The following is a 19,434-nucleotide window of genomic DNA, read 5'->3' on the forward strand; positions in this document are numbered from 1 at the left end:
CTTTTTTTTTTTTTCCCCCCCCCCCCCTTTGGCCGCCTCCCCTACGGACCCCCCCTTGGCCCCCCGGGCCCCCGCCACTTCCACGGCCTTTTTGGCGGTTCCCCCTCCTACCTCGGTGGTCCCCCCCCCCCCCCCCCCGCCGCCGTTTCCCTAATCCTCTCTCTCGCCGCCCCTACACCGCCGCCTCCCTCTCCGCTCCCCTCCCCCCCCCCACCCCACCCCACGCCCCACGGCCGCGGAAGCTGCTCGCCGCGGAAGCTGCTCGACAGGTGCCTCGCAGCTGCGTATTCTCGTATTATCTTCGAGTAAGGTATTGCGTGGGGACGGTGCGTATTCTCGTATCACACTAGCTCCGAGTAGAGGGGGCGTCTGCAGTTAAGGGGAAACCTGGTACACGGGCCAACCCTCGGAGAGTATTCTCGTATTATAGCTCCGAGTAGAGGGGGCGTTCCGCAGCTAGGGGGACCCACAGCGCGAGGACACAGGCACAGGTTTGCATAATGCGAGCTTTTTCTCAAGGGCTATAGTGCTCGGGTTACACCAATCCTCGCTACCCAACGCGGCCAAAGGATATCCACCTCGAGAACCTCGAGAGAGAGTGCAGAGAAGAAATGCGCATTAAGTCGCACCGGGGTGTAGCGTGAAGGCCCTCAGATGTCCCAGTCGTTGGTCGGACTGTGTTTCGCCTTCCCATCATTTCTTGTTGGCTTCTAAAAATCTCTCTCTCAATCAATCAATACCGGCAGTCTGCTGACTGTCTGCTTGCTGCTGCTGCTGCAGTCAGTGCTGCTGCTGCTGCTGCTGTAGCTGTGCTGGGTGTGCTCTCTCGCCGAGGCTCGCGCGCTCGCCCCAGCGTCCGGGGTTGACGCCACCAGATAAAATCCCGAGACCAAACATAGAGGGCGTTGTGTAGCCTAGCTTTTGGGTAATATAAAAATCCCGAGAGGCGTGGGAGTGACTCGCCAGCCCCGCCCCACACAGAGAGACGAACACCGCCGCCCGGCATATTTGCTCCTCCTCTGCCCGCGGGGCTTCACGCGTCGACCCGCACCGCGCCCAGCTGCTCGTGTGAGCAGGCCACCACGGCCGACGGAACCAACCATCTTCTTGAGTCTCTTTTTATCGCTGCCGCCGGGGACCTGGGCGCCGCCCGTCGATGAAACGTCTAGCGTGAAGGCCCTCAGATGGTCGGCAACCTGCCCTGGTCAAGCACCGGCGCCTTCTCTCTGCCGCGAGCGAATTTGCGGGCGTATCCGAACTACACCAGCCCTATCGCCGCTGGGCCTGCTCTCTCGCAGCTGCCATCACAGTGCTCGGTTCATCTCTTTAGCGGTGTGCTGCTAACAGCGTATGGGCAGGCAAATGCCGTCGCGCGCGCTCCCGCTCATGCCAATCCACACCCATACACCCGCTCCTGCGCCGCATTGCAGATCGCGACCGCGCCCTTTTCTACGCCTACGGGCGCTTGCTCCGCTCCATGGTCGTCGGTCGTGCTCAGCATGCACGGGTCTGTGAGGGGTGTCCAGTTCGACCGATATGGCGCACTCTGGATCGGCGGCGTCGAGCTGCTTCGCACGACGGTTGCCGTTGTTATGCTTCAGACTTAGAAATGGTTGACACCTGCCTACCCTCTACCACCTCTAACGCCCTTGTCTCGCCCCGGCAGACCCCAGAGCCCTCGCCAGCGGGCATCGACTGGCACATCGCGCGCGACGTGACGGTCTATGGCTCCTTCCTCGCAAGCGGCGAGCCGATGAATGCAACGCTGAGCATCCCCAATGTGGTCGACTCGACCTACACTGGTGCACTCAGCATCTCTGTCAGCTTGAGCTTTGAGCCGGCGACCTGCGACCTCACTGGTCCTCGCTGCGCGTCCTCGGGATTTGTCCAAAAACCATATCATCCTGTAGGGCCGCTCGCTTGACGACGGACTGACCACCGAGGCTCCCGCGGACCTTGTGATCCCGCTTGCCAACCCAGCGCGTAGCAGGGAGGCGGGCGGGAGCAGCAATGTGACCGCACCCACGTCCCCATGGGCTGCCATGGCCGCAGGGCGCAAACGCAACATCTCAGGCGTCATGAGCGTGATTGGACGTAACGCGGTCCAGGCTCGGGTCTTGCTCTTTGCGTCTGCGCACCAATGCGAGGAGTTTTGGTACACCAACGTGCCTGATGCCCTCGTCAACAGCAGCAGTGGTACGTGCGGCGGGGGCCCGTACCGGGAACTAGAGGCGCGCCACAGGGCCGCGTCTCGAGCTTACGGCCCCGTCCGCAGCTGCCCCAAAATCGCTTTCTCAGGTGCTCGTTGATGGGGTCGTCGCCGGCGCCGCCTACCCGTTTCCAACCATTTACTCGGGCGGCGTTTGCCCGACGCTTTGGCGGCCCCTGGCCGGCATCCAGCAGTTCAATGTCCCGCCGCTTACCTTTGACCTCTCGCCGCTACTTCCACTCCTTAACGACGGCCTCCTGCACACGATCACCGCGCGCGTTCTCCACAGCGGTTGGCTGCCACGCGAGCCGCCACGAAATCTCGCCCGGGAGGCCTAGTGTAGCAGATCTCAAACTGGCGCGCCCGCAGGTGCCAAGGGCGTTTGGTATTTGGACCCGGTCCTTCTCCTCTGGCTCGGCTCGGAGCCTCTCGCCGGTCGCCTCCTCCGAGCAAGCCGCTCGCCGCCGCGCCTCGTTCAGACGGTGGGGCGCGCGGGGGCGCGCTCGTTCCGTGTCGAGACGCGCGGTACCTCCTCGTTCGACCTCGCCGCCGAGCTGTGGCCCGCCAGCAGCTCTATCGCTGTTGAGAGAGGGCAGCGCGCGCCCGCACCGGGAGCGGCCCTCGTCCGGTACTCTGTCGAGGGCACGCTCCGCGCGAGCAACGCGAATGACGTCGATCCGGCCGGCGGCGTGACGAATGGCAAAATGGAGAGTACAACGAGCAATGCGGCGTTCGACGCCCGTGGCGGTATGCGCGTGCGCCACTCGGCAGCGCGCTACCCTTACCACGTGGAGGAGTCGGAGGAGAAGGTGCGGGCTTCCTTTCCTCTCTGCCTGACGCCTCCCGCATCCCTGCCGGCGTCCCGCGCGGCCGTCCTCCCTCTCCGACGCACTTTGCCCTTCCGCAGGACGCGCACTCCTTCCTCCTCTCTGGCGAGGTGGCCTACTCACTGCAGCGGTCGGAGGAGTGGAGGTCCGCGCCGGCAGAGGCGGCGACGGCGGCAAGGGAAACGGCGGCCGCCGCCTCGCTGGTGCTGGGGTGGTCGGTTGACATGGCCTCTCGCGCAGCCTACAATCGTTCGACCGGCCCGGACCGCAAGGTCCACTGGGAGGAGGGCAGGGCGACGGCGATAGTGGCCGCTCCCGCCGCGTGCTTCTCCCAGGAGCTGGAGGCGGCGTCGGGCGACTTGACGCACGCCGCTTTCAAGGACGGCTGCCCCAAGGCGCGAGGCCGCCGCGCGCTCTGCCGACACTTCGACGCGTGCGCCGCCCCGATGCCGGGGGTGAATGTGCCGCTGGGGGCGGACGGCTAGAGAGAGGGTGACCGTTTGAGCGCTGAAGAGCGCGGAGGCTCAGAGCCGGAGGATGGCTGGCTGAAGGACTATAAAGGACCAGAGAGGCACGACGTCTCGGCTTTAGGACTTAGGACATCGCACAGACAAGACGCGCAAGGGAGCGTCCACGTGACACCGCGATTCTCGATTGTGGCACCGAGGGTGTTCTCGAGGTTCTCGAGGGGGATATCCTTTGGCCGCGTTGGGTATAGGCTATAGCGAGGATTGGTGTGACGCGATCCCCCCACGAAGAAGAAGAAGGAAACTATGTATCTAGGAAGTGGAACCAGAAGATTTGGCAGAGATTGGGGGGGGGGGGGTACTGAGTTGGTGGAACGAGTTGAAGGGCTCGAGGGCGGCGAATTGGCACAGAGCCGAAGTCGAGTGCCGTGGCACTGCGTTCGCTGCCGCTGGCTGCCGCTGGCTGCCAGGCGCCCGCCGCATATGGAAGCTACGTGGTGGCGGCGGACGCGGGGGCCGCAGGCAAACGAGGTGCTCGCCGCCTCCGCCGCGACGCGGTGAGGCACAGAGAATGGAGAGCCGAGCGCATCGGCGCATTGTGCCATCGCGTTGCGGTCAGGGCCTCGGCGACGGAGAGCGGGGCGGAGGAGGATGAGGCCGGTTGTCTTTAGAGAGAGAGAGTTGTTTGTGTTGTCTTTTGAGATAGCCTTTTATTTTCAGAATTCTTTTGGGTCCAATAATATACCCACCCTAGGCTGGCGAGTAGAGGCCCCACCCACAGGGTTCTCTTTCGAGGACTCGCCGGGGCTCTGCTCCAAGAGACCTCGAAAGAGCCTGAGTGTGTCGCGGATCCGCGCTGAGTGTGCGCCCCATTCCGTTTGGCGGCTAGGTCGGCTCAGGGCCCCGTCCACTTCCCTCCCACTTGGCGCGTGATGATGAGGAGATGCCACCCAGGCCAGCCGGGGCAGGGGCGGAGGGCGAGGGCGGAGGGTGGGATGGGCGCCAAGCGGGAGGGAGCGGGCGGAGTGGAACGCACAGATGGGGGGATGGCGAGGGCGGAAGGGCGGGAAGCGGGGAGGACGGCGGGAGGGTGGAAGTCCGCATGGGCGGGCGGTGGGTGGTTTGGTAGGGCGGGGGGGAGGGCGAGGGGTGGAGTAGGGGGGCGGTTGGGGCGAGGGGCGGCGAAGGAGAGGGTTGCGGCGGGAAAGGGAGCGTGAGGCTGGCGGAGGCGTGGGCGAGGTGGAGGGCGGCGGCGGCGTGAGCGGCGGCGGCGGCGGTGTGGGGGAGGTGGAGAGGGCGGCGGCGGCGTGGGCGGCGGCGGCGGCGGTGTGGGGGAGGTGGAGGGAGGCGGAGGACTTGCTGCTCACAGTACACAGAGCATCTTTGTCCGACACAGATCCGACACAAGCTCTGGGCCCTTCTCAACGCGTGTATGAAGAGGAACAAGTTCTGACTATTGATTTGTCGAGGTGTGCATGTGTGCATAAGTCAGGGTGGCGCTAGTGGCGCACAGGGCAATCTAACAGGGCAAGATTCGCGTCCCGTTTCTTCGTTGTACTCGCACTCCACGACCCACGGGCCCGACGGGTTCTGCACGTCGTTGTAAGGGTTGAGGACATAGTAGCTTTCACATGTGGCTGGGTTGGTCATGTCAGATGTGTCGTCGCCGTTCCAGCACCACTGGAGAAGGGGGGGGGGGGGGGTGAGACGAGACGAGTGGGCGCAGCAAGGTGCGTTGGCGCGGAGCCTGGTTATTCGTCCAGCCCCCGAGCTCCGTCTTCCCCTCCATCCACGGTTGATCGAGGCAACGTAGAAGACTTTCTTTTTCGCACGACACTGGGCACAGGACTGGGCACGGGACTGGCTCGCACTGGCACTAACACAGGTACACCACGGGCGCCTAAAATTCTTTTTCGTGGACACATCCGACACCTGGGCCCGCTCTGGATCACCGCAGCTCACGCGATTACACGGCCCGCGCTTTCGCTTGACAGCGTCGATGTGCCGGACCGCCGTGCAGCGCGTCATCGACCCTGTTGGCCCGCACCGCCTGACGGGCAAGGTCGTCGAGGGCTTCAAGCGCGGCTCCAAGCAGCTGGGCTGGCCGACGGCGAACCTCGACCCGGCGGCGTTCGAGTCGCGTTTCGACGCGAGCACCGAGGGCGTGTACGTCGGCTGGGCCGCCATCCGCGACCCGACGTTGCCCGAGGAGGCGCAAGCCGTGCACAAGGCCGTGCTCTCGATGGGATGGAACCCGACCTACACAGACGTGAAGCAGCGGACAGTGGTGCGCCGCGCGCGCCTCGGCCACCCTGACCGCGGCGCGCGCGATTGCCTCCCTCTCTCGCCATCCCTCGCAGGAGGCGTACCTGTGCCACGACTTTTGCGGCCGCGACTTTTACGGGGCCGAGATGCGGCTGATGATTTGCGCCTTTTTGCGGTCCAACGTCAAGTTCGACTCCTTCGACGAGCTGATCCAGGCGCGCTGTGCCTTCACGGTCCCACGTGCTGTGTCCTCTCTGACGAGATGCGCCCCCACCTCTCGCCGCGCCACAGGCCATCACTGACGACGTCGAGTTTGGGCAGAGGGCGCTCGACGGCGCAGAGCTTGCGCTGCTCCAGCGGGACCCATTCTTCAGCAGCGATACCTCGGCCGGGTGAGCCGACTGGGACGTGACAGCCGGGCGAGGCCGAGGCCGCCGACCCCTGTGCAGATGTGTGTTCAGCTCGCTTCCTCACAGGACAACGCACCAACATTCTTACTACTCGTCGGACGTCGCAGATGCCCCAGGGTCCGCACACCGCAGCCGGTCGTAGTCGCCACGAGGATCGCCCCCCTCGCCGTGTGTATATATCGTTCGCGTCTAGTAAGAGTATAGGTGTGTGGCTCGGGACGTCTCGGCAGCGGAAATCTATTCAAACCTCTACACGTCGCCATGTACACACACGCATCGTGGAAGCGCTCTGGGCCTCCTGCGGCTCTCTCGACTCTCCACACATGGGCGAGGAGAGGCGTGACCAGAGCGGAGACCAGGGCCGCACGTGGACCGCGGAGAGGGCGAACGCGCCGGTTAGCGGGTTTTCTCTCCGCCTTCTACGGCTCCTATATTGCTCGGGCCCTCGCCTCGCCTTGCGGCCTGTCTAGCGCTGGCCTAGCGCCAGCACCAAGCCCGCCCCTCCACACCGAGTGACGGAGACACTCCTCACCCGCCTAGCAGCGCGCGGTCACCCGCTCATGAAGGCAAATGCGCTGCCGTTGGCCTCCCCTCCTCGGGCATGCTCCCCCACCGCCGGCTCGGGCTCGACTACACCCATAAGAGCCCCGCCGCCACCGCCGTCGTCACCGCCGCCGAAGAGCTCAGCCGAGAGCGCTCCGCCGCCAACTCCGGCAGCGGCCCCGTTGACCGACGAGCTGAAGAGGTCCGCCGAGAGCGCGCCGCCGCCGCCCTCCCGCACACCGCCGCCGCCGCCGTCCCCCGCCAGGAAGCTGAAGGCCGAGGGCGCAACCTGCTCGCTGCCGGAGGCCATCTCTCCGCCCAGAGGCAAGCCACCGCCGGGATGCAGTTCGGTGTTGAGGTGCGTCTCGCCCCCCATGCACGCGTCGCCGCTGCCGAGGGCCATCGCCTCTCCGCCGAACGGCGCAGTGAGCACGCCCGGGGGGGATCCGGCGGCAACCTAAGGAAGGGGGGAAGTGGAGAGGGGGGGGGGGGGGTAGGAAAGAGAGTGGTGTCAGGGCGACCTCGGGGCGATCTCGTGGCGGACGGCGATCTCGTGAGTGATCTCGGGCGACCTCGCCTGCATGCTCTCGAGCTCGCGCCGCATCTGCTCCATCGCCCGCGCCATGGCCTCCGGCGTCGGCTCCTCGAGCTCGTCGACGTCGCGCACTCCGCCGCTGCGGAGCGTGACGGTGTAGTACGGGCCGGCTGGGTCGTCCGTGTGCGCCGCCGTGACGGTGACGGGCTCGCCGCGGTACATCGCCTAGAAAGTTCCTAGACGGTTCCTAGAAAGTTCCTAGAAGGTGACGGGCTCGCCGCGGTACATCGCCTGCGACCCGACCGCGAAAGGCGCACGAGGGGCGGGCGGCGGAGACGCGCCCGGCTCTGCAGACGGCGGGCCGCCGCCGCCGATGCCGCCGCCGCCGCCGCCAACGATGCCGCCGGTGCCGTCGTAGCCGGCCGCAGCCTGCTTCCCCTCCTCGAGCGTGCGCTGCGCGTCCTGCAGCCGCGACGGGGGCGGCGGCGAGGCTGGCGACTCGCGACCGGCCAGCTCGCCGGGCGGCGCGCGGTCGCCGTTCAGGCGTCCGTGGAGGCTCCTAGAGAAGAGAGCTGTGAAGCTCAGACAGCAGAGGCACAGAAAGGCCGTCCCGACTGCCGTGGAGGCTCCCTTCCGCCGACGACGGTGGCAGCGCGCCCGCAATGGGCGGCGCAAGCGTCACGACCGGCAACGCCGCCGCGGCTGGCGGCAGCAGCCCCCCCCCAGCGGCGGAGGAGGGGTCGAGGGCAGCGATCAGCTTGCGGCGCACGCCGAGGGAGAGGCCGAGCTCCTTGTAGTCGGCGTCGGTGAGCAAGCGCAGCGCGTCGACGCCGTCGATGTCGTTGTCGGCGAACGTTGCGCGCAGCCGCAGCAAGGCGGTCGGCTCGAGCGGGATCCGACCGAACAGCTCCTCGAGGTCGGCGGCGAAACGAGTTGGCGCGGCGGCGCCGGACCCGTTGCTACACGGCGCGGCGGAGGGAGCCGCAGCCGGCGCGCCGAGGCCAAACGGGTCGGTGGCGGGTGGAGGGCTGGCGGCGGCGGCGGCGGCGCTGTGCGCGTGTGCGGCCGAGTGCGGGTTGAGTGCGTCTGCTTGTCGTCGGAGCGCCTCGGCGCGCTGGCGCAGCTCTTCCGCCTGGACATGTCTCGGACATGTCACGGACGTGTCCTGGACATGTGGCGCTGGCGCGGCTCGTCCGCCTGCGCCCTCCGATGCGCCTCCTCGCCTTCGCGCACCAGCCGCGCCTCCGCCTCCCTCCGCATCCGCTCCGCCTCCGCCGCCGCCTCCGCCTCCCGCGCGGTCAGGTCGAGCACGTTCGCCGAGCAGCGCGACGCGGCCTAGGCGACACGTCCGAGACAAGTCCTGTCGCATGTCCTCGACCCTCCGGAAAGATGCCGGCGGGATCGCCTCCGCCGCGGCGGCGGCCTCCTCGGTCGCCTCGGCCGCCTGCCGGGCGCACGACCCCTTCTGCTGCCTCGCCGCCCCGAGCGCCGCCTCCGCCTCCGCCAGCGCCGCCTCCGCCTCCGCCTCTGCACCCTCCGCGGCGCTCAGCGCCGCCGCACAACGCGTTGCCTCCGCCTGGAAGGGTGCGGGTCGGGGAAGTGAGGGAGGCGTCTGGGGCGAGCGTCGGGCAGCGCGACGGCGGCGCCTCGAGCAGCGCCCGCCGCTGGTCCAGGAGCCGCTCCTCCTCCCTGCGAGCAAACCAAAGGACACGGTGCGGGGAGGGGCCCGACACGGTGTGACACGGTGTGACACGGTGTGACATGGTGTGACATGGTGTGACATGGTGTGGCATGGTGTGCACCCCCGGAAAAGGCGAGGGGGAGGCGAGGGAGGACCCTGTCGGGGGCTACTTCACAGCGGCGACAGGCGGGGGGTGGCGGGGTTGGGAGAGGGAGAGGGAGGGAGAGGGAGAGGGAGACGGAAGCTTCTCGAGATTCACCTCGCTGCGTCGAGGGCACGCAACGCCTCCGCCGCGTCGGACGCTGCGGGCGCCGCCTCCGCCTCCGCCGCCGCCGCAATCTGCGCGCGCGCGCCGCTGTCCAGCACGTGTGGACGGCCCGGCAGAGGGCTCTCTGCGGCAGTCCGGAGCGCTGGCGCTGGATGCGCCGGCGCTCTAGCGCCGTCGAGGCTGCCGGTCGCGCCGCCCATAGCGAGGCCGGCGAACATGCCGTCGGAGGCCGGCGCCGGCGCCGGTGCCGCGAGCATTCCAGCAAAGGGGCTGCTGCCGCCGGCGCCGAAGCCGCTTGGCGGTGTCGCAAAGCTCATGAAGCCGTCGAGCACGCCATCGTCGACGCTGTTGCGCTCAGAGCTTGGCGGCGTGAAGCCATTTGGACGGGCGGACTCCACCGGCTCCGGTTGCAACGCCGGTGTTGGCAACGCGGCTGGCGTTGGTCTCGCGGCCGGTGCTGGTATCGCCTCACCTCCTTGCAGCCATCGCTCGGCAGCGTCCAAGTCGCACCCGGTCGATGCGAGTGCCTCCTTGCAGCGCTGGAGCGGCTGGCCCGTGCGGTCGCGCAGCGACTTGACCTTGTCGAAGGGCACTCGCATTTTCGGTGAGTGGATGCGGGCGACAGCGCGACAGGATATGGCGGCGTTTTTCTCTTTTGGAGCTTTTCCCTGTTTCGTACTTGTTGGCGCCCGCTGCACTGCACCCACCGCCGCCATCGCCGAAACCTACCAACAAAACGCGCGCCCGATTGCCCCATTAAGTGTACGCGTGAGGGGTATCCGAGCGCCGTAAACTCCGTGAATCCCTCGCTGAGGAGCAAACAAAAAACAAAATCTCTCTCTTGGCCTTCGCGCGAGGCGTTTCCGGATTACGCGTTTCCGGATTACGCGGTAGCCGACGGCGAGGAGGAGGACGACGACGAGGCGTGCGCTGATCAGGCGCGCCTCTCGCGAGCCACACCACGCCCGCCACACCACGCCCGCCACACCACGCCCGCCGCACCACGCCCGCCACACCACGCCCGCCACACCACGCCCGCCGCACCACGCCCGCCACACCACGCCCCTCTCGACACATCTGCCCATGGCGCGCCCACACACGCCCACCCGTCCACACACGTGCATGTACACGTACACGTGCACGTGCTTGCACACGGCCACGCTCGCCGCGCGTGCGATTGCCACTCTCCGACACACGTGACGCTCTGGTGGTGAGTGCACGCAGGGCGAGTGGCCGGACGACAATTGGATGGCGCCGCAGCCCGGGTACATGGTCTGCGCGCTATGCAAGGGGAAGTCGGGTGCTGCGGGGCGGTGGGGCACGAAGCCGCATCCCTCCCTATTTCGTTATCCGCTCTCAGTGTGTTGGCTGTGCAAGCGGCTCCACGGGCTCGCGCCCAAGGCGGGTGAGGACGAGCGCCGGGACGACCAGGAGCTGCCGTCGGAGGTTTGGGCCGACGACACGCTCGCGCTGCTGGCGCGCACGGGCTATTGGGACTCGCGCATCGTCCAGCTCGTGCATCCCGTCTTTGGAGACATTGGGCATTGAAAGCAGTCTCATGTACATGCGTACCGCGGGATCCGATCCGGGATGCGTATCAACGCCTCGCTCGCGCTGGAGGCCATCCGCTTGTGGGCGCAAGAGCGCGGCTTCGAGCTGCCGGCGCAGCCAGAGGGCGATGGCTGCGCCGTGCGTTGGCTGTGCTATTCGGCGTTGCTGTGCGAGTCCAACCCGCCGGCGAGGGCGGCGGCAGGCCAACAGCACAGCCTCTTCATCGACGGCGAGGGGCGGCTCTCGTCATGCGGAACGGCTGAGAACTGGACGCCGGGACTGCTTGGCCACGGCGAGGGCGTGACGCGGCTCAACACGCCGACCCGTCTCCCCTCGACGCTGGGCGCCGAGCGCGCCGTGAGCGTGTCGGCTGGAGGATTCCACAGTCTCGCCCTTGCCGCCAACGGAGCTGTCTGGAGCTGGGGCTGGGGAGGCTCTGGCCAGCTGGGCCACGGCGAGGAGCAGGAACAGCTGCTGCCCAAGCAGGTCGAGGCCTCTGCGGGCCAGCACGTCGTCGCTGTGTCGGCTGGAGGATACCACAACCTCGCCATCACCAGCAGCGGGCCTCTCCATAGCGCATAGGCCTCTCCTCGGCACGAGCAGGTAGCTCTCCGAGAGCGAGGCGAGCAGGTGGTAGAGCTGCACTGTCTCCCCCATCGTGGGGTGGGGAGAGGGAGAGGTCCTCACGGGACAGAGGTCCTCACTGGCGGCGAGAGGTCCTCACAGACTGGAGGTCCTCAAACGGGCGGGGAGGTCCTGATCGATGCAAGCTGCCTCGGCTGCCGACACCGCAGAGCGACCTTAAGCAAGCGGTAGAGTCGGCACGACGCACAAACGGACTGACTTCCTCACACGCCAGGCTCACACGGGCCTAACTGCTTGCTTGGCTGAGAGTCGGGAGGTCGCAAAAATCCGTTATGAGAGTTGAGAGATTGAGATAAAGAATGAAATCACAAGGTACGGGTCTCGGATGTTGGTGCATGGCGTGTTTCTCAACAATGCAGAGTAATGGTAATCTCTAGTCTTTTTTAGAGATTGAGAGCTTGAAGATTTGAAAGACTCCACTCGGGTCTACAGTGCTACCCAGAGATTTGAGACCAGAGATTTGAGACTTGAGACCTCAGTCACTCGGCCTCCGGTGGGAGACTTTGAGATTAGAGACCAGAGACTTGGAGAATGAGAGTTCCCACACCAGAAGGAATCTGCGGTCGAGTTCGCTCGAGATCCAAGATTTGAGACTGAAGATTTGGACGGCCTTCCAACCTAGAGATTTGAGAGCTGAGATTTGGAGATTTGCGGTGTGAATACAGACAAGAGCCTCGAAGCTTCAGAAGGGTTGAGTGGGGTTGACCTGCAGGGAGATTGAGGTCTGAGATCTGAGATTTGAGATTGAGATTTGAGATTGAGATTTGGGGCCCGGGGAGCCTGCGGCGCCATTTTAATCTGCGCTCCTCTTTATGGCCTGCGGCGCCTGGCTTGGGCTTGGAAGTGTAAACGAGTCCGCCAGGGCGGTCTGCAAACACGGAGCGCGCTGCGCGCTCGGTCTACGCCGAATTAGATGAGAGGGACAGCGCTATCCGCAAAGGCTCGACCAGCTGCGGCGGCTGGTCGGCAAAGGTCGTCCACTCCTTGGCGTACGGAAAGCCGGTGTGCGAGTGGAGCATCTGCGTGTCGAGGCGCCACAGCATCTCGCCCTCAAAGATGATGTCTCGCGACAGCTGGACGTACTTGCGAGTCCGATCCATCGCGCCGTCATACGGCACCTGCTTGCCCTGAGCCAGCCGAGTTGACTCCTCGGCATATGAGAGGTTGTGCTTGGCGCGACAATTTGGGCAGCGCTTGCAGTAGAGGAGCCCGTCAAAGCGCCCGTGCGTGCAGTATACGGTTGGATGGACGGGCTCGTCGCTGACCACAAGGCACACCTTCTGCCCTTGCAAAGCGCAGACGGCGCAGAACTCAATCTGCGGGACCAGGTGGAGCGGCGTGGACTTCTCCTGCTCATGGAAGTGCTTGCGGTCGAGAAGATCCACGAGAGCGCTGATGCCCGCCTCGCTCTCGATGCTGCTGACGAGGATGTTGATGGTCGTGGACGCGTGCGTTGTTTGCATGTCGGCAGCGATGAGCTCTGCGCGGTCGGGTGTGTCGACTGGGTAGCGGGCCATGCCGAGGAGAAGCGCGACGATCTCATCCTCACTCTCGAGCGGCCACAGCTTCGTGGAGAACCGCCTCAGGCGGCGGCGGCGAGTGTCGGCGGCGCAAAGCATTGCAAGCCGAGCGTGCTGCTTCAGTCTCAATCTCAAATCTCGAGTCACGCTGGCCTAGATTTCGAAAAATATCGGCTGCGGCACCACCCATGCCGCCGCCCGGCCGAGCGAGGAGCACGAGGAAGAGCGGAGACATGCTGTCTGTAACCCGGTGTTTTTTTTTCGTTTGCTGAAATGGCGCCAAAATATCTCGGGTTTGAAACCCGGCGGTTGGACCGCCTCTATTCAACCGCCAATGGAAGTCGCGAGCTCCCGCCTACTTCTGCTCTCCCTCGCGGCGGGGCTCGTGGCTGCCCAGGGCGGCCCCACTCTCATCGCTGGCGACGCCCGTGGCTCGGACTCGGTCACGCACGTCAGCATCGACTTCAACGGGCACCCGACGGAGGCGGCGCTCTCTCCGACGCCCGACGTTGAGACAGCTGGCACCTCCCAGCCACTGGGCGTCCCGACCGACGTTCAGCGCACGATCTACAGCCGCGACGGCCCCGGTGGGCCGCACAAGACCTGCTCCGTCATGAACGTCTGCACGTGCGCGACCAGCGAGTCTGGGGACGCGGGTCTGGACTGCAATGACAACAAGTGGAGCGAGTTCTCGCCCGAGCGCGGCGCGGCGCACGCGTGGCCCGCGGCGATCCGCGCCACTCGGATCGCAAAAGCGACTCTCCAGGCGGCCGATCCCTTCTCAACCACCTTCTCCACCTCGAGCGACTGCGCCGACTGCGACTGCGGCAGCGCCTCCTCCTCTGACCTTGCCGAGGACGAGAAGGGCGAGCTGGACCGGGCGGGCCAGGCGCCTGGCGACCCATGCTGCACTCGCCACGCCGCCGCGCCGCGCACCCATAGACTTGCCGCCTCTCTTGACCTGCTCACCGCCCGCGCAGCCCCCTGCCAGCCTACTCACGCCTCTTGGCCGCCCCAGGTGGGTAAAAGCCACCGCGATTGGCTTCTCCCAGCGCGGCCCGCGGAGGTGTGCGCCACCCGGATGGCCGAGTCGATCGTCCTGCTCTCCGTCTCAAGTGGCTGCACCGCCGACGGGCAAGCGGACGATCGCTTGAACGAGTACTCACCGACGCTGCCCTCGCCGTCGCCACCGCCGCCGCGCTCGAGCACGGTTTGGGCATCGAGAGAGGACGCGTTGCTGCTGAGTGTGCTGTTGAGCAGTGTGGCGTCTGGGCAGCGGGGCGGCGTTCGCCTCCCGCTGCTGCTGCTGCTCGCACCTGCGTTTCCAGGCGCGACAGCACAGCCACAGCCGTCGCCGCCGCCGCCGCCGGGCGAGGGGGACGAGGCGGGCTCTGGCGAGGGCGGCTCCGGGTCGCCACCACCTCCCTCGGCCTCGCCGTCGCAGCCGCCGCCCTCCGTGTCGCACTCGCAGCCGCCGCCGTCCGCCTCGCCGTCGCCTCCGCCACCGTCCGCCTCGCCATCCTCGCCGCCTGCTCTGTCCATTTACGTGTACAATTTGCCGCGCGAGGTCTCATTTGGCCTCGACGACCCGCCGGCAAAAGCCAAGGACTACGAGGTGTACCGTGGCGGATACGCGCAGTACGCGACTGAGCTCGTGGTGCCCAAGCTCGTGCGCCAGAGCCGCTTCGCCGCCGCCACGCCGGAGGAGGCCGACCTCTTCCTCGTGCCGTTCCAGGGCCTCGCACGCTTCTACGGTGAGTACCCTTTCATGAGAGGGGGAGGGGGGGGGGAGGGGAGGGGAAGCGCGCAAAGACGCGCGCCGTAGCTGCAGCCGGCGGCGCACCACTCGGCCGGGGTGATTCTTCGCGCGAGGGAGAAGGAGAGGGCCATGTAGATGATGTGCGCCATGAGCCGCTCGTCGCTCGCGCCCCCACAGCGCACAAGAAGTCGGAGGAGACGTGGCACAAGACGGGGGAGGAATACGTAGCGGTTGTCGAGTGGCTGCGGGCGCAGGGCCCGTGGTTCGAGCGCGAGGGCGGCGCCGACCACATCTGGATCTTCCCCTCGGGCCGCGGCGCCTCCATCTTCCCGCAGTGGCGGCAGCACATCCCGCACGCCATCTTTCTCACTCCCGAGGGCGACACGCGCTCGGGGCACGTGGAGCCGCGGCACAAGGACGTGGTCATCCCGGGATACCGCAACACGAGCGCCATGGACGCCGCGCTCCTCGCGCGCGTCGCGAACGAGGGCGCCGCCGGCGAGGGCGCGGTGATGCGGCCCACGATGCTCTTCTTTCGAGGGTCCTTCACGAGCGAGCGGCCGGGCGAGGAGCACTTTTCGGAGGGCGTGCGCCTGGCAATGCAGGAGACGCTCGCCGCCTTCCGCATGCCGCGCCACCTCGCCCTCGCGCGCTCCCAAGCGGCGGCGGCGGCAATGGCGACGGCGGCGGCGGGCGGGCGGCGGCGCTTGCCGGCCGTCATCTACTCGAATGCGAGCGTGGGCAGCGGGCAGTATCACGCAGAGATGGCGGCGTCGGACTTCTGCCTGGCGCCGATGGGCTCCACCTCGTGGACGCTGCGGCTGTACGACGCGCTGCTGCTTGGGTGCATCCCCATCCTGCTCTCCGACCACGTGGCGCTGCCGTGGGCGGGGCGCGTCGAGTGGCGCGCGCTCGTACTCAAGTGGCCGCAGGCGGAGGCGGCACTAACTAATTGATTAATCAATGAAGTAATTAATTAATATATTAATTCAAGTGGCCGCAGGCGGAGGCGGCACGGCTTCCCACCTACCTGCTGAGCATCGGCCAGTCGGAGGTGCGTGCGCGGCGGCGCGCCATCCTGGCGCAGCGCCACCGCTTCGAGTGGCGCGCCGAAGGCGGCGGCGCTTTCGACGAGCTCATCGCCTCGCTCGCCGCCAAGGTGCCGGTGGTGCGAAGCCGCCGCCACGGCGCCGTCCGCCGCATGGCGCAGCACCCGGAGATTGGCCACGCGGTGGCGGCGGCACCGCCGCCTCCGCCAGCCTTCTGGGTGGCCGCGCACGCTGGCGGCGGCGTGCCGACGTGCCCGGCGCCGCCGCCGCCCGCGCCGCCGCGCGAGGTCGACGTGGTGCTGCTGATCCAGCGGCCGACGTGCGTGCTGCGCGCCGCACTGACCTCGCTCGACGTGCACGTGCGCCCGCGGTACGTGCACATGGTGCTCGACGCCTGCTCGGCTCTGCCGCCGTTCCTCGACGCGCTGCCCGCCGCGCTGCGCCGCCGTGTGCGCTGCGTCGCGCTCTCCGCCGTGCTGCCCGCCTTCCCGCCCACCGCCATGGCCAAGCACCTGCGCGCGACGCGCAGCGCCATCCCCGCCGCGCGCCACTCCTGGTACTATCAGCAGCTCGTGAAGCTGGCGCTCGCCTCGGCGGCGGGCATGCCGCGCCTTGTGTACATGTGGGACGGCGACACCCTGCCGTTGCGCGACTTCCCCGAGCCGGAGGGCGCGGACGGCCGCGTGCCGCTGCTGTGGGGCGGCGAGCTCGACTCGGCCGCCTACTTTCTGAAGGGTGGCGGCGTGCCGCCCGGTTACGTCGCATCGACTGCCGCGCTGCTCGGCACGCCGCCGCCGACCAACGTGTCGTACGTGACACAGTGGCAGATCTGGGCGCCCGCGCACGTGCGCGGCATGCTCGCCGAATTTGCGGCGCGCGCAGCGGGCGGCGCGGCGGGCGGCGTGGCGGGCGGCGCGCCACAGTGGGCGCTCGCCGTGCTGAAGTCGGTTCCCGCCGAGCACGCCTGGCTCGGATTCTCCGAATACACCGCGTACGCGCACTACGTGCTGACTCGCGCGCCGCACGCGGTGCGCCTCTTGAGCTCTGCTGATTTCCCGTGGCTACGCGACCCGCCGCTCGGCCTGCTCGATGAGCACGGCGAGTGCTGCCCGTCAGAGGAGAGCCTATGCCAGCTGCAGCTCGCCGGCATCGCCTTTGTCTCGTGGGAGTGCTCGCATACCTCCGAGCTGCGTCGCCCCGGCCTCAGCGCCGCACAGGCCGCCGCCGTGCAGGCCGCCGCCGCGGCGCGCGCGCGGCAGCTCGCGGTCACCGCGTCGCCCCCGCCGCCCTCGCTCGCCCCCGGCGATCCACCCGCCTCGCCCGCGCCCGAGCCGTTTCCCGAGTTTCCCGAGCCGTCGCCGTCACCCGAGCCGTCGCCGTCACCCGAGCCGTTTCCCGAGTTTCCCGAGCCGTCGCCGTCACCCGAGCCGTCGCCGTCACCCGAGCCGTTTCCCGAGTTTCCCGAGCCGTCGCCGTCACCCGAGCCGTCGCCGTCACCCGAGCCGTTTCCCGAGTTTCCCGAGCCGTCGCCGTCACCCGAGCCGTCGCCGTCACCCGAGCCGTTTCCCGAGTTTCCCGAGCCGTCGCCGTCACCCGAGCCGTCGCCGTCACCCGAGCCGTTTCCCGAGTTTCCCGAGCCGTCGCCGTCACCCGAGCCGTTTCCCGAGTTTCCCGAGCCAACGGAAGCGCTCCAGCTGATCATCACGCAGAGTCCCCCGGAGCTGGTATCGGAGGCGGACATGTGCGCCGTCATCGTTGACTTCTTGAGCCAGCTTCCTTTCGGGGTCTCGCCCGATGCCGCATGCACGGGCACGATAGAGTCGCAGGTCGACAGCATCGTCTACACTGTCACCGTCGACGCTGTTGCGGCGGCCGACGCCGCGGATTTTGTAAATGGGGCCCCCGCAGATGTGGTGATCTCGGACGAGCTCTCTTCCGTGACTGACAGCACGATCGACATCGTCTCCGTGCAAGCCGCGGCTGTCCCGACTACAGACTGCAGCGCGGCCAACCCACTGATCGCGAACAGATGCCTGGACTGCTGCGACTTCCAGGATACCCCCGGGTGCGCCCAGTGCGCTCCAATGTTCTCGTGCTGCCTAGCACCGCCCTCGCCGCCGCCAGTACTCTGCCCTGGCCAGCCGGCAGAAGAGTACTGCGATTGTGAGGGAGATTGCGTCGAACATCCGGCTTGGTGCGCTTGCGAAGATGCCATAGCGTGCTGTGCGCAGCCGCCGCCCTCGCTCGCCCCCGGCGATCCACCCGCTTCGGCCGCGCCCGAGGCGCCGCCCTCGCTCGCCCCCGGCGATCCACCCGCTTCGGCCGCGCCCGAGGCGCCGCCCTCGCTCGCCCCCGGCGATCCACCCGCTTCGCCCGCGCCCGAGGCACCGCCGCTCTCGCCGGGTCCGGACACGCCGCCGCCGCCCTCCTCGCCGGGACCCGAGTCACCGCCGCCCGCCTCGCCCGGTCCAGAGACCCCGCCGCCCTCTCCGCCACCGTCGGCCTCACCCTCCCCGCCGCCACCGCCGCCCCCCTCCGCCTCGCCGTCGCCGCCGCCTCCATCCGCCTCGCCGTCGCCGCCGCCGCCGTCCGCGTCGCCGTCGCCGCCGCCGCCGTCCGCCTCGCCGTCGCCGCCGCCACCATCCGCCTCTCCGTCGCCGCCGCCGCCGTCCGCCTCGCCGTCGCCGCCACCGCCATCCGTGTCGCCCTCACCGCCGCCGCCGTCCGCCTCGCCGTCGCCGCCGCCTCCCTCCGCGTCGCCGTCACCGCCGCCGCCATCCGCCTCGCCGTCACCGCCGCCTCCATCCGCCTCGCCGTCGCCGCCGCCTCCCTCCGCCTCGCCCTCCCCGCCGCCTCCCTCCGCCTCGCCCTCCCCGCCGCCCCCCTCCGCCTCGCCGTCGCCGCCGCCTCCATCCGCCTCGCCGTCGCCGCCGCCGCCGTCCGCGTCGCCGTCGCCGCCGCCGCCGTCCGCCTCGCCGTCGCCGCCGCCTCCCTCCGCCTCGCCGTCGCCGCCGCCGCCGTCCGCGTCGCCGTCGCCGCCGCCGCCGTCCGCCTCGCCGTCGCCGCCGCCACCATCCGCCTCTCCGTCGCCGCCGCCGCCGTCCGCCTCGCCGTCGCCGCCACCGCCATCCGTGTCGCCCTCACCGCCGCCGCCGTCCGCCTCGCCGTCGCCGCCGCCTCCCTCCGCGTCGCCGTCACCGCCGCCGCCATCCGCCTCGCCGTCACCGCCGCCTCCATCCGCCTCGCCCTCCCCGCCGCCTCCCTCCGCCTCGCCCTCCCCGCCGCCCCCCTCCGCCTCGCCGTCGCCGCCGCCGCCGTCCGCGTCGCCGTCGCCGCCGCCGCCGTCCGCCTCGCCGTCGCCGCCGCCTCCATCCGCCTCGCCGTCGCCGCCGCCTCCCTCCGCCGCGCCCTTCCAGCCGCCGCCATCCGCGTCGCCGTCACCGCCGCCTCCGTCCGCGTCGCCCTCGCCGCCGCCTCCCTCCGCCTCGCCGTCGCCGCCGCCTCCCTCCGCCTCGCCGTCGCCGCCGCCTCCCTCCGCCTCGCCGTCGCCGCCGCCTCCCTCCGCCTCGCCGTCGCCGCCGCCGCCATCCGTGTCGCCGACACCGCCGCCGCCGTCCGCCTCGCCGTCGCCGCCGCCTCCCTCCGCCTCGCCGACGCCGCCGCCTCCCTCCGCCTCGCCCTCACCGCCGCCTCCCTCCGACTCGA

The 19,434-nt window shown here is 68.5% G+C and overlaps 4 protein-coding genes across 4 annotated transcripts; 3 read left to right on the forward strand and 1 right to left on the reverse strand.

The window, feature by feature from the left end:
- Nucleotides 1-550: 550 nt before the first annotated feature.
- On the reverse strand, nt 551-1,006 carry EMIHUDRAFT_214132 (hypothetical protein; the record flags this gene model as incomplete). Its single annotated transcript, XM_005764190.1, has 2 exons — nt 551-578; nt 873-1,006. The coding sequence occupies 2 exons, from the start codon at nt 1,004-1,006 to the stop codon at nt 551-553; spliced, it is 162 nt and encodes a 53-aa protein (XP_005764247.1).
- Nucleotides 986-1,987, forward strand: EMIHUDRAFT_437477 (hypothetical protein; the record flags this gene model as incomplete). Its single annotated transcript, XM_005764191.1, has 4 exons — nt 986-1,358; nt 1,431-1,580; nt 1,667-1,840; nt 1,911-1,987. Coding segments are annotated over exons 1-4 (573 nt in total), but the record flags the coding sequence as incomplete, so codon positions are not given.
- A 732-nt stretch (nt 1,988-2,719) lies between these two features.
- Nucleotides 2,720-3,598, forward strand: EMIHUDRAFT_422188 (hypothetical protein). The gene is made up of 2 exons (XM_005764192.1): nt 2,720-3,018; nt 3,117-3,598. Exons 1-2 carry the CDS (start codon nt 2,914-2,916, stop codon nt 3,519-3,521), a joined length of 510 nt encoding a protein of 169 aa, XP_005764249.1. The 5' UTR covers nt 2,720-2,913; the 3' UTR covers nt 3,522-3,598.
- A 1,904-nt stretch (nt 3,599-5,502) lies between these two features.
- On the forward strand, nt 5,503-6,164 carry EMIHUDRAFT_214135 (putative riboflavin kinase; the record flags this gene model as incomplete). Its single annotated transcript, XM_005764193.1, has 3 exons — nt 5,503-5,790; nt 5,864-6,001; nt 6,060-6,164. The coding sequence occupies 3 exons, from the start codon at nt 5,503-5,505 to the stop codon at nt 6,162-6,164; spliced, it is 531 nt and encodes a 176-aa protein (XP_005764250.1).
- Nucleotides 6,165-19,434: the final 13,270 nt, after the last annotated feature.

Source organism: Emiliania huxleyi, assembly GCF_000372725.1.
Source record: "Emiliania huxleyi CCMP1516 unplaced genomic scaffold EMIHUscaffold_60, whole genome shotgun sequence".
In the NCBI taxonomy this organism is placed as follows: Eukaryota; Haptophyta; order Isochrysidales; family Noelaerhabdaceae; genus Emiliania; species Emiliania huxleyi.

What these genes read in the sequence shown, in the direction of transcription:
- EMIHUDRAFT_422188 (XM_005764192.1), top strand. Translation starts at nt 2,914, where the DNA reads ATGGAGAGTACAACGAGCAATGCGGCGTTCGACGCCCGTGGCGGTATG. An exon ending in TGGAGGAGTCGGAGGAGAAG is followed by an intron (nt 3,019 to 3,116) that starts GTGCGGGCTTCC and finishes GCCCTTCCGCAG; the next exon opens with GACGCGCACTCCTTCCTCCT.